The sequence below is a fragment of the Dermacentor albipictus genome, chromosome 1 (genome assembly GCF_038994185.2).
Source record: "Dermacentor albipictus isolate Rhodes 1998 colony chromosome 1, USDA_Dalb.pri_finalv2, whole genome shotgun sequence".
In the NCBI taxonomy this organism is placed as follows: Eukaryota; Metazoa; Arthropoda; class Arachnida; order Ixodida; family Ixodidae; genus Dermacentor; species Dermacentor albipictus.
Window position 1 is genome coordinate 56,737,529 of NC_091821.1, and position 12,856 is coordinate 56,750,384.

General features: G+C 44.4%; 1 protein-coding gene across 2 annotated transcripts in view; it reads right to left on the minus strand.

Annotated features, from left to right (window-relative positions):
• LOC135899298 (nose resistant to fluoxetine protein 6-like) overlaps positions 1 to 12,856 on the minus strand; it is a 97,159-nt gene that overhangs the window by 79,303 nt on the left and 5,000 nt on the right. Inside the window, exons 1-2 of one of the 2 annotated variants that reach the window (XM_070521119.1) lie at positions 3,798 to 3,971; positions 2,678 to 3,430 (exon numbers count right to left, since the gene is read on the minus strand). In XM_070521119.1, the coding sequence (XP_070377220.1) occupies positions 2,678 to 3,080 (403 nt within the window). In that variant the 5' untranslated portion in view covers positions 3,081 to 3,430; positions 3,798 to 3,971. Of the gene's footprint in view, positions 1 to 2,677; positions 3,431 to 3,797; positions 3,972 to 12,856 lie in introns of those variants that run through there. The other variant, XM_070521127.1, reaches the window with a different exon arrangement.

The window sequence follows — 12,856 nt, forward strand, 5'->3', positions numbered from 1 at the left end:
TACAGGCCAGGCTGTTCTTGCTTATATGAATATTTTTGAATGAGTGAAAAAGATTGGCTTTTGTTTTGTTTTTTAGGTCTCAAGCACCACATTCCAGAGGTCTGCTGTGAGCAGACGTGGCAAATTGAAGTAACATCCAGATAGTTCAATAAACTGTTCGTAGTTTCAGAGCTTTGCAAAGTATAGTCAAAACTTTCTTTTAAAAGTGCAAGCACTGATCCAACCTGATCTTTCCATCAAAACATTACATTTTATAATAGTCACAAAGACATAACCAGAACAGCAGCACTGCAGTGAGGAACGTACAGTGGTACTCCAAGTGTTATACTGAAATAATCTATGAAGTCTAATTACTTTGTAATTTTAGAACAAATTGGCATGAATTTCTGTGCCATAGCAGAGTTGCAATCCGTGCGCTGCATCATGTAGGGAACAGTAACCTTACAATGCAAACCAGTGCAAAACTTTTTAACTCGGGAAATGTTTATAAAAATGAAATGTGCACACGGAACTCTTCATCTATACATGTCTACGTAAAATACAGGATTTCATCACTGCGGCCACATAAAGGATGCATAAAGGTAGGACGCACGAAGGAAACATAAAAGCAGTAGCCAAATTTTAACAGGGAGGAAACATAAAGTACGGATACATAAGGGATACATAAAGGGAGGACACACGAAGGAAACATAAAAGCAGTGGCCAAATTTCAACATGGAGGAAACATAAAGGACATTTCCTCATGTGAACTGCGGGAAACATACAGTAAACATAAAGGGCATAACCATTTTCATAAGGGCTATACTATTCGCTTACACTGTTGGCCCTTAAAGAGACCGTGACACCAAATTTTCAATAATGGAATGTGCATGACACGCTAAAGCTATTCACGTCCGACAGCAAGGTGACAGAATTTGAATGTGTTCGGAGCTGTAGAATATTTGCAGTTTATTTTAATTTTTTATATAAATAAAATTGTTCGATGGTACAGCTGTATGACAACCCTGACGGGGGACGAAGTGAAGTGCGCTCTGCATGTTGCGCGCGATATGCGCCTGATTTTGTTCTTGCATCTCGACGGTCTGTCTGAGATGATTTCGGCCATAATTGTATGGTATCTGCATTTTTTCGTTGCCCGAGTGAAAGAATTGCGGGAATAAATCACACGGCGGTGTCCTAGCTACGCCGTTGGGTGCCACAGCGTGCGCTGCCAGAAGAGTCCCACTTCATTCTTGTAAGTTGTGAAAGAGGCCACGAAACGCAATAACGTGTGAGCTCAACGTGGTACGAAATGACTAGCATTCTACAAACCTTACAATCTTTTGCTACGAACACTTCACGTCAGAAAGCTACACGTCCAGCCCGTGCACTCTCACTGGAGCACTCACTCCCTCAGCGGTGGGTATGCACCCTGTTTGGCGCGGCGCGTATGTGGTTTCGGAAGGTTTCGGAGCAGTCGACACAGCGGTGGCGCCACACCTCTTGACGTCATAAAACGCATAGCAATATTGAGGTCGTTGTAGCAGACAGAGGGCTTAAAGGCACCGGTTTTTAATTAAAGCTAGTAGTTGAAAAGTTCGCCCAGAGCCCAATTTCTTTATTTCTCTCTCTCTCTTTGTGTGTGTGTGTGTGGGTGTGCGCGTGCGTGCGTGCGTGCGCTGCGACTCTCAGTTGCAATGATAACCGGGAAATAGCTGAACGACCATGTCATGGGTACTTGATAAAAAAGGTTGTGCCAGCTATACCAACCAAAAGGTAGTAACGGCTTGTGACAAAGTTTGCTAAGATCCTAGTAATCGTAGGTAGTAACGGCAGATGTAGTAGCATTTATTACCCAAAGGAGAGGGTTGATACCATTACCAAGCTTACGAAACATAGAAGGTCATGGAAGCGGTATAGTGGCGCTTGCTACCTAATTAAGTTAGGGGACCATGTTTTGTTTACAAGCTGCACTTGCACTGCCAAAAAATAATTAGGTTGTTTCTGTTCTCAAATTATATTATAAACACGTTTGAAGAAAAAGGAAATAAATCACCGCATTGCGACACAGTATAACTATTGTTAACACCAACCAAATTATGGCACCTAAGGGTCATGCGCAGCACGATTATTAAGTTCCGTGTAATAAAGTGCACTGCACAGAAAAAAAGAAACGAGAAAGGCGAACAACGCATCATACAGCACAATGGTCGGGAGGCTATACTTGGCATGTTTCAAAGATTGACCTCTTAAGTTTAGATAGCCATAAACTTTAACACCACAGATTGTACCACTAGGCTATGGGTGTATTTCGACACGCATTTGGATAAATAAACATAGTTCGGAATCTATATTTGCATAACGTATACAGTCTGCGCATGTGAGTGCCACAACGCAGCAAGTAGGCCTTAATCGAACTTAATTATAGAAAGAATAAGCATCGCAATAATACTGCAACTACAAAGCATAAATGACCACAGTTGAGGCGAGGTTGTACTGTTTACCAACTGCTCTATGAAATCTAGCAACTGGTAAATTATCGAATGTAGCAAACAGCTAGTAAAGAGCTAGTAACGGCAGTTAAAGTTAGTAACCGCACCTGTTACTACCTCTTTACAACCCAATTTTTCTAAGAATCTAGAGCCGCGTTCGCCATTTCAGGGTATCATGCGGAAGAAAAAGAAATGAGCTCACTCACGTCTCAACGCCCATGGCTCCAACTTTTTGAAGGCGTTCACTGTCCGGAGTAGTGCCAAGCTGCACTCTGTCCGCATGTCGGCCCCGAGCAGCTTGCGCGTCAAAGTGGGAGGTACGTTGTCGAAGCCACTCGCGATGAAGTCTCGTAGCACGTGCAGGAAGCCAGTCTCATTAGTGGAGCCCGCTGCGGCTGCTGTCGTTGACGCGAACGCCGGGGACGCTCCTTCAGACGCATTTATCACATTCTCCGCTCGCGAGCATCGGGCGGTGATCGAGAACAGCACACATGCCGCTAAGACGATGATTCTTGCTGACGAACTCCCACGTCTGTGGCTTCTCGTAGGTGACAGCGGCAACATTGCGGTAAAGCGTGAGGTTCGTGGGGAAAGCCAAACTCCACTCATTTATGCGCCAGCAGTCTCCCTCTACCTTTGAGAAGATGTATATGAGATACAGCGTTTTGTTCAGAGACGAGGATGGAAACCACCGGTAAAGATGAGTTAACGCAGTCAGCGACAGCGCGTTGTCCGGTTTGAGTGCGGTTAAGAGGAAGCGAAAACAAACAAACAAGGGTAGATAAATTTAGCTGATCCACAACATATTGGTCAGTCAGTCGTGTATAGCGGAGCGTGCTGAAAATTAGGGGACATTAGCAGAAGGCCTGAGCAACCTTTACGATGTGGAGGCAGCGCATTAATGAGTCTCGCGAATCCAATAGCGACTGCAGCTGGCTTCGAGTTTTCCGGAGTGCAGCCTGAAATTAACAAAAGCGGTAGCGAGATTCAGAATAAATGATATTTTTCAGCGGAAACACTGGCACAGCTGCGTGCGCAGACAGAAGATTTGTACCGGATAAAACAAAGACACAATGCTCGCTGAAGGACCATAAGCGCAGAGACAGCGGGCAATACCGGGCTGGAGTAATGAGAATGAAAAAAATAAACTATCCCCTAGTTGAGACGAAACGCGAACAGTTGTTTTGAATAAACTGTAAGCAGCGCTGCACGACGCCCTGCTAATATAACGAAAGTGGGTGAGGGAATCCCCGCGGCATGACTGCCCGAGCGCTAGATAACCCGAAGCCCAAAGGAAAGTGAGAGCAATGATGAATAATATAGTACCCTGAAGTTCGGAGCTGAAAGACGATCGGAGTCCCGAGAGTCCACGTCGATGGAGCAAGTCAGGTGCGATTAGGAAGAAATGACGCTATTGTTAACCCTCTCTGCATACTTCAAGGGCGGGAAATTACATTACCCCGTCGTCGGGTTCATGTGATTCATCCTACCACTCTTCTGTTCGGCGGCTGTGGGCTAACACCACCGTCAAAGCGTTCGGTGGGGATGCATGTGGTCTTGAAAGAGAGAGGGGGCAACCAGCTTGTAAGCGATGTCTCTCACAGAGGAAGGTCAGTACGTCCATTTCCACACCCGCCGCAGCATATTGCATCAGCGTTGCGGACCACTTTTCAGGCCAAGGCGACTTTTTTTCTTTCTCTCTTCTCTAACGCAGCCGGGATTAACGAGTTTTAAAACAAGCAGGTGGCTTCCGCGCGCTGAGAGAATTAGTTTAAATTAAACTTTCGAAAAGGTAGCGTGCTACGTAGGCTAATTGCAAAAGACCACCGCTAGGTAATAAGCCAAGAGGAACCGTTACAATTAACATTATGAATTGACTTAATCCTGTCGGCCACGGCTCGTGCAATACGGATCCTGAACAACGTGCTCACCTAGTTATGCGGATGTGAATCCTTTTGGCTGAGTTCCGCTGATTTCCGTTCAAGTTGATTACCGTGTCATAAATTTGGGCCAGCGCGCACGAGTTGAGCGCGACCGCGGCATGATCACACCCCGAACAGAAAATTACAGCTGAGCTGTTCAATGCCCGGGAAAGAACGCAAACACTCCGTGGACGTGGCCACCGCACGCGTCACGTTCACGGGGAAAATACATTTGCGGATGGCGGTCACGTCTGGGGCTTTACTGCGGAAGGCAATAGGAAAAAGAAATCACTACTAAAGTGCAATGAAACGAAAAAAAAACTATGAAGCAGAAAGCATAAGTTGTCAATTTTCTATAATTAACAGATTAGCAACCTGCGATTCTCTTCAGTGGGTCGGCGACATGCCATTATTCAGGAAGAGCACCTGTGGTCCAAAAGTGGCTGATTTGGCTCCGTGCGCGTGGCACGATCGGCTGATGAAACACCGTGTGCCAGGTTCAATTCGTAGCCGCACTCGCGGCGCACAATGGGGCCTAAAATACTAAAAAAGAAAGAAACTGCATGGTCAGAACTCATCTGGCGTCCTGCAACACACAATGCTTCATAGCGCAGACATATATGACGGAAAAGCTGTGCGTCATGTTGTCTTGTGTTTTTCAGCTATTTCCGTTTCTGCTCTTTTGCCATGTTCACTACGGCATGCCTCATATGTGTATCGTGGTTATGGCACGTAATGTATCAGAATTTCATTTAGTCTATCCTATAGAGAAATCATACGTAAATAACAGACATAAGTGTTGTTGCACCGTTATGTGTGTGAATGATTTCCTACTACATCAAATTCTATTTTTGTTCTTTTCATCACGTCAGCAGCAATATTATTTAGCAAACTTAATTACTGGCTTGTCCTGATTGTGCTGAGCTTATTTTCAGGTCCCTCCCCTATGAAAATGGTCATTGCCTTTATGTTTCCTTTATGTTTCCTTCTTGTGCCCTATGTGACCTTTATGATTCCTTGTCCTTTGTGTGACCTCCGGGACGCCAACTTTGTGTGTACCACATGTTTACTCATCCTAACGTATACCTCGAGGAAGTGACATTTATTATGCCTCTAGGATGTGTCCTTTATGTTTACGGCAGGATGTTAACTGGGTGTGTACTATGTGTTACCTGAGTGTACACTTGAGTGCACATGTAGGTGACATAGAGTGCACATAACAACTGTCTGTACATATAATACAGGCAGATATATCTGTACTGTGCGACAGCCATTGATACACTCTGCAGAGTCATTGTAAGTACTAAATCTTGACTTATCCTTTCCTTTGCCCCAAGAAAACAACCCTGATTTTAATTATTGTAGGATGTGCCCTTTGTGTTTACGGCGGGATGTTACCTAGGTGTGCACTTCAGTGCACACGCAGGTAACATAGAGCATTAATCTATATATGGTGCATGTACTCTTTATATGTTACCTACATGTGCACTTGAGTGCACATGTAGGTAACAGAATGTGCGCAGTGAGCATCTTTTGCAAATAGTACAGTTAGAGCTATCTGTACTGTATGTTAGTCACTGGCAGATTCAGGGAAAAGGCACTGCTTGCACCCCTCACACTAGACATGCCGACCGGCACTAATTGTGGCTATATTGTGCGGAAAATTGAGCACGCCATGAAATAGGATGGTGTATACAAATGATTTATGCTATGCATTCTCTTAATATATAAAGTATTTCTTACTTTTTCAACCTGCTTTTCTCCAGTAGCAAGTCAGATGCAGAAATCTGCAGTATTTAACCTAATATGCAAGACTTTCATGAACGTTTTGTGCCAGCTAGGCTATCAAATATAGTTCATTGAATGTTTAAGACGGTTCTCATAGCAGCCGTCTTGCAGATGCTCCGCTTCGCCTCCAGTTTGGGAATTATTCTGCTTAATTTATATATATATATATATATATATATATATATATATATATATATATATATATATATATATATATATATATATATATATGAGCACTATGTTACCTGCGTGGGCACTCTATGTTACCTGGCTGAGTACTCCCTCGAGTGCACATCCAGGTAACATAGAGTGCGCCCAGTGATTATCTTTTTACACATGCTACAGATAGGTCGTCTACCTGAAAGATGTATTAACTTTACCTACTGGCGTATCAAAGTAAAAAAAAAAACATGGGGGGGGTGCACCTGCCTCCCCCTCCCTATCTATCTTGGCCGTATTGATCACCACGCGCCATCAACAGTACATACGTACATCAAAGCCTCATGCAGCGAATAATCCCTCACGAGACATAACAATTGCGCGGCGGCTAGAGACGCGGTGGCACGACGCGCAGTGTTCGATGGCTTCCGCTACATGAACTGCAAAAGAGGCGGATGCCGCGCGGCCAATCCGCCGCTTTGCTGTGAGTGTATATGATTATACAACCATTTAAGTAGCTGTTCGCGGTGTTATATTGGTTTCATGATAGCCTCATTACACATAAATATCTAATACGTACATTACGATTGTCTCTATATTACGTTCGTAAGATTTCTTTGCAGCCATCAGCGGGAAATGCAAGCGCTGCCACCTCCAAAGCTAAACTGGATCTGCCGCTAACTTTCAGAACGCCTAGTTCGAAAGAATGTAGTGAAATTAAATATCTATAACGTTTCTGATGCTCTAAGCTGAAAAAAAAAACCTCGAACATTGGGAGACGCTGCCACTGCTCCACCTCAAAACCGTGGTCTTCAAAGCACTTTTTGGCATGTTGCTTTTTCTACGCTATTTTTTTTTTCAGCCCTCGGCCTTGTCATGATACCTTTTCTCTACTACTCACGCAGGTTCTACACAAAAGTTTGGTAACTAACCAATGCAGAAACGGCGGTTGATGCTAGAAGTGCCTTTCTTTTCAAAACTGTGTGTGATTGCTGTAGCGAGATAGGAAAGTGGGCGAGTTGGTTACGATTCATCGTACATTTAGCAACAGCGCAAAAGCAACGCGGAAACACGGAACAAACACTCCGAAGAAACAGCGCCGTGTTGTTGTGTTTCTTCCTTTTGTCCGTGCCGCTTTCGCGCTGACCACAAGTACGAGTAGCTGCTGTGTCGATATTAGCACGCGTCGAAGTAGGGCAGCGCGGATCCCGTAAATGCTTGCTTGGGCGTACAACTGAACAATTTATAATTGTGAGTTGGCTGAGTATGAAAGTTGTGTGCGGAGTATGACCGTATTTGATTACGCGAGCATGCAAACAGTACGCCTGTTTCACTTTGGCCGAAGTTCCGCTGCCGCTGCAAGCCAGCCATCGCCACATTTTGTCGCCTTTATTTCTTACACTACGAGCAAATATGGTTCTACCTATTCAAGATAAGGCCTGACATTCTCAAAAACACGCCACTGGGCGCCATAAGAAGCGTATATATGTGTGGCGATTCCGAATTTCTGATCGGTACCTGGGTGTCACAGTTATCGCGGCTGCCCGCACACCGTGCGCCATCCCAAGCGACGGAGCTGCACCTGATGCGCGCTGATTGGCTCGTGTCCGCCGGCAAAAGTTCGCGCATAGTTCGTCTAAAATCTCTGCATATACTTTAAAAAAACAAGGCAGCGCACCAAGACACTTTAAACTCAATAATTTGTGTTTAAATACCAGCCTTCCTTCCAGCAACGACTTTTTTGAATCTCGAAGGCCATGCTTTTCCAAGATGCATGCCCTAAAAGGAAATGTAGATCTCGGAGGCTGAATTCACTTTTTAACCGCAGTGCGGCGCTGCCGCAGTGTGACTGGCCAGCAGTTACACAGAGAACAAATAGGGGTGTATGCGGTTACAGAAACGCACCTTAGAGACTCAGAAGAGCCACCAGTTATTAACAATTATGTTTGGGAAGGGTGCAACAGAACTAAGTCGGAAAGAAGGGGAGGGGGAGTCGGAACGCTCATCCATCAGGGACCCAAATAGAAAAGAGTAAATTCACAATGTCAATAGCATCTTTGGTTATCGGGTACAATGAGTGGGAAAGAAACTTGGCTGGGCGTTACGTATTTGTGGACCGGAAAAAATTGCACAGAAAAGAATAAAGAGTTAGTGGAATGCATAAGCGCTGATATTAAGGGTTTCGGGAGTGGTGCTGAAATTGTCCTATTAGGTGACATGAATGCCCACATACAGGATTTAGATGGCTATACCGAAAATAACGGGAAGTCAATGCGGGACCTTTGTGAGCAAAATAACCTCGTGATTGTGAATACAGGGCCTAAGTGTGAAGGACAGATCACGTGGGAAGTGGGAAACCGGCAATCGACCATTGATTACTGTCTGATGACAGAAGGAATTCATGATAAGTTGAGAGAAATGGTCATCGATGAGGAAGGGTTTAACAGCATATGGAGTGACCATAAACGCATCATATTGAAAATGGGATATGTAGTTGGGAAAGAGAGCAAGGAGAGCAAAATGGCCAGTCCAAATTTGAACGCTGAACAAATAGCAAATACAGTCACTAGAGTTGAGGAAGGACTTGGCAAATGGCCAAGTAAAGAGTGGGAATATGGTGAGCTTATAAGTGTAGTAAAGACAGAAATACGGGAAGAGAACCAACATGTTCGTTGGAAAGGAAAAAAGAAACCGAAAAGCTGGTGGAACAAGGAGATACGAGAAGCGATCGCCGAACGACAGAAAGCATCTCGAGAGCACAGACAGGCAAAGAAGGCGCAGTTGCCACAGGATGAAGTAACTAGTAAATGGGAAATATACCGGGAGAAAAAGTCTATGGTTCAAATACTGGTGCAAGCAAAATTAAAAGGTGCAAGTGAACGTTGGTTGTCAGAAATACGTGAGAAACAGAAGGCCGCACCTAGAATATTTTGGAACCGCATAAAATTATTAGGCAGGAAGTCAACAACAATACAACAACATATCCTAGACGAAGATGAAAACAGACTCGAAGGAGAAGCGGCAATAAATTACATCCGAAAAGCAACAGCCGAATCTTTCCAAGGCAATGACGAGGTTATACTTGTTGAAAAAAAGAGCATGAAAGAGACCCAAGGGGAAAAGAAGCTGGTGCTAACAAATTTAAACTGGAAGAAAGTGGAAGAGAAAATTCCTAAGCGTACAGCCACAGGGCTAGACGAGGTTCCCATTAGGCTGATAAATGAACTAGGACCAAAAAGTAAGGAAGCTCTGGTGAAAGCAGTGGAAAGAACTTTAAAAGATAGACGAATACCAGACAGTTGGCGACAAAGTAGAATGAATTTGATTTATAAAGGAAAGGGGGAGAAAGACAGAATTCACTCGTATAGACCGTTGACCATTACATCGGTAATATACAGGCTAGCAATGCAGGCAATCAAATTAAAGCTTCAAGCATGGACAGAGAATAATGGCACCTTCGGAGAGCTTCAGAATGGCTTCAGAATAGGTAGGTGTTTGGATGACAACTTGTTTGTTCTTACTCAGTGTATTGAAATATCAAAAGCAGAAAGCAGACCGTTGTATGTGGCCTTTTTAGACATTACAGGAGCCTACGACAACGTGGACCGCAACATTTTGTGGGATATCTTGGAAGGGGAAGGCTTAGGTAACGATTGTATACAGCTTTTGAGAGAGATTTACCTAGAAAATACCGTTTGCGTTGAATGGGAAGGGATGAGGAGTGAGGAGAAAGTTCATATCAACAAGGTACTGAGGCAGGGGTGCCCTTTATCCCCGCTGTTGTTTATGATGTACATGGTGAGGATGGAGAGGGCGCTAGAAGGAAGTAATATCGGCTTTAATCTCTCATACAAACAGGCGGGTACAATAATAGAGCAGCAACTCCCAGGTTTATTTTATGCGGACGACATTGTGTTGCTAGCTAACAAGCAAAGTGATTTGCAACGTCTGGCTAATATCTGTGGACAGGAAGGCAAAGATTTAGGTTTGAAGTTTAGTGTTAGAAAATCATGTGTTATGGTATTCAATGAAAACAGTGAACAGACAGTGGAGATACAGGGCCAAGAAATACCTCGGGTAACAGAATATAAATACCTTGGTATATGGATAAACGAAGGCAATGGATATATGGAAACACAGGAAAAAACCATAACAGTAAAGTGGAAGAGAAATGCAGCTATAATGAAGCACAGAGCGCTATGGGGATACAATAGGTACGAGGTCCTCCGAGGTATGGGGAAAGGTGTAATGGCTCCAGGATTTACTTTTGGAAATGCGGTTGTTTGCTATAAATCAGGGGTACAATCAGTACTCGACGGGAACCAAAGGTCAGTGGGTCGCCTCGCATTGGGCGCTCACGGGAAGACTACAAATGAAGCTGTGCAGGGTGATATGGGCTGGACTAGTTTTGAAGTGAGGGAAGCTCGCAGTAAAATTGAGTATGAAGCACGGCTGAGGAATATGGAAGAAAGTAAATGGGCTGGGAGAGTGTTCAGGTATCTGTACAGGAAAAACATTGATTCACAGTGGAGGAAAAGAGCTAGGAAGCTTACCAGCAAGTATGCGGCCTGTAGGGTGGACAACACAACAAGAAAGGTCAAGCGGAAAGTCAGAGAAGCTGAATTAATCTCATGGGTGGCGGCAATGGAAAAGAAACCTGCCATGAGTAACTACTTAAGAGGAAAAAACGAAATCAGGAAAGAAACCATTTATGATAACTCGAAGGGAAGCTCATTACTTTTCGAAGCGAGATCAGGATGCCTTAGAACACGCACCTATAAAGCGAGATATAAGAAGGAAGAAGAAGCATGTGCTTGCTGTGGTAAAGCTAGGGAAACTACGGAGCATGTTTTATTAGAATGTGAAGACGCCTACCCAGCCGTCGATTTAGGCACCACTGGCCTCCTTGAAGCCCTTGGGTTCAGAGGGAGCAGTGGTAAAGCAAACATGTACGCAATAGACATTAGTAAGAGGCGACTGGAGGATTGGTGGAAGTAAAGTAGGGAAACGACAAAAGACGGAGACGTACAAAAGCACAGTTCGCAATAGGGGATGAGAAAATTTGGGCATGGTAGTTCATAGTGTTATTTTTAGTATAGTAGCAAGAGCTTGTTGGCGCAACCCACCGCCCCGTTCCAAAGGGGACGCCCATAACAGCCATCCATCCATCCGGTTGACGGTGAGTTGGGCCACGTTGTGTTGCTGTGAGCGGTGAGAGTGCTCGTTGCAGTTACACGGTAATTTAATCATATTTTCGAAGTGCCTAAGCAAACTGTGATCCGTACCGTGTGCATTAACCATCAGGAAACCTCTGGACTCGTGTAACGCCATTAGTTCGCCTTATGTTTCCTGTGATACGCCAGTGTCTTGTGTACTACAGCGCCCGTCCGAGCTGCCTTTGTTCTCGCCTGTCCGCGTTTGCTCGAGGAATACCTCATACTGTGGCTTCGAATTATGGTGCGTGGAAGAATTTGTTGAAAGTTGTGCTTTCGTGCGCTGGTGTTCATCGTCAATTCGACAGTGTTCGCGCTGGAAAGAGCGTCGTCGCGTGGTGCCTGCGAGACGAAGGAGCCGTTTGCCGACCACATTGAAGGTAAGCAGGTCTGACGCTTGCGCGCATTCTCGCAGCTTCTGGTTCATGTAGTAAGCTTTGTGGAGCGACAACAGAGCACTTTCTGAGCGTACGTTGACGATGTTGCTGTGCACATTTAGCAAAGAGTTTCACGAGGATAGTTTCCGTGAAATGTAATATTTCTTACCGCTTACTTGCTTTATGGAGTGATGTGCTACCACCGCTGATTGTTGGGACTTAATGGGCAAATAATTACCTAAACGCTGAAAGTTACTGTTTTCTCGGTAGCTTCCCGGCAAGAAATTCTTCCGTAAATATGAATTTCCGCAAGTTATGTGTGTAATGCATGTCGATGTGTCACGGGCATCGCGAGTTCGCACGCGACTGCGATGTTTGACACTTGAACGGATATTAGCTTGTGCGAAGATTACTTTATTGATAGTGTTCAGATGGAAGTCCAGCTTCGCGAGAACTTGTCTGCATTGGTTGTGTTCTTCGACGTGCTCGTGTATTTGTCTTTTATATTGTAGGGCAAATATAGACCGACATTACAACAGCGAAATTTCTTTTTAATCGAGACATGTCAATCAGACGCTCGTTTTCATTAATATTTTCATCCGAAGAACAGGATGTGAGTTCCTGCGATTGTTAAAGACAGTGGCTTGTAGCACTGCCTAATAAGGGATGCGATTTTCTTGCGATGCTTTGCGCTCGATGTTTGCCACTCTTATAACCCACCTTCCACGGCTGGCTGTTCTAGTTAATAACGATAGCGGAATGTCGGTCAGATCAATGAGCAAAAGGAGTAGCATCGGAAAAGGGATCGCTACAAAATCGCGGTCAAGGTTTTAAACCCTTCGTAATCGATTGTTCATTTGATTTACTAGATATTTATGTTTTGGTGATAATTCCCAGGTAGTCTGATGTTTGCGGCTGGTTTTATT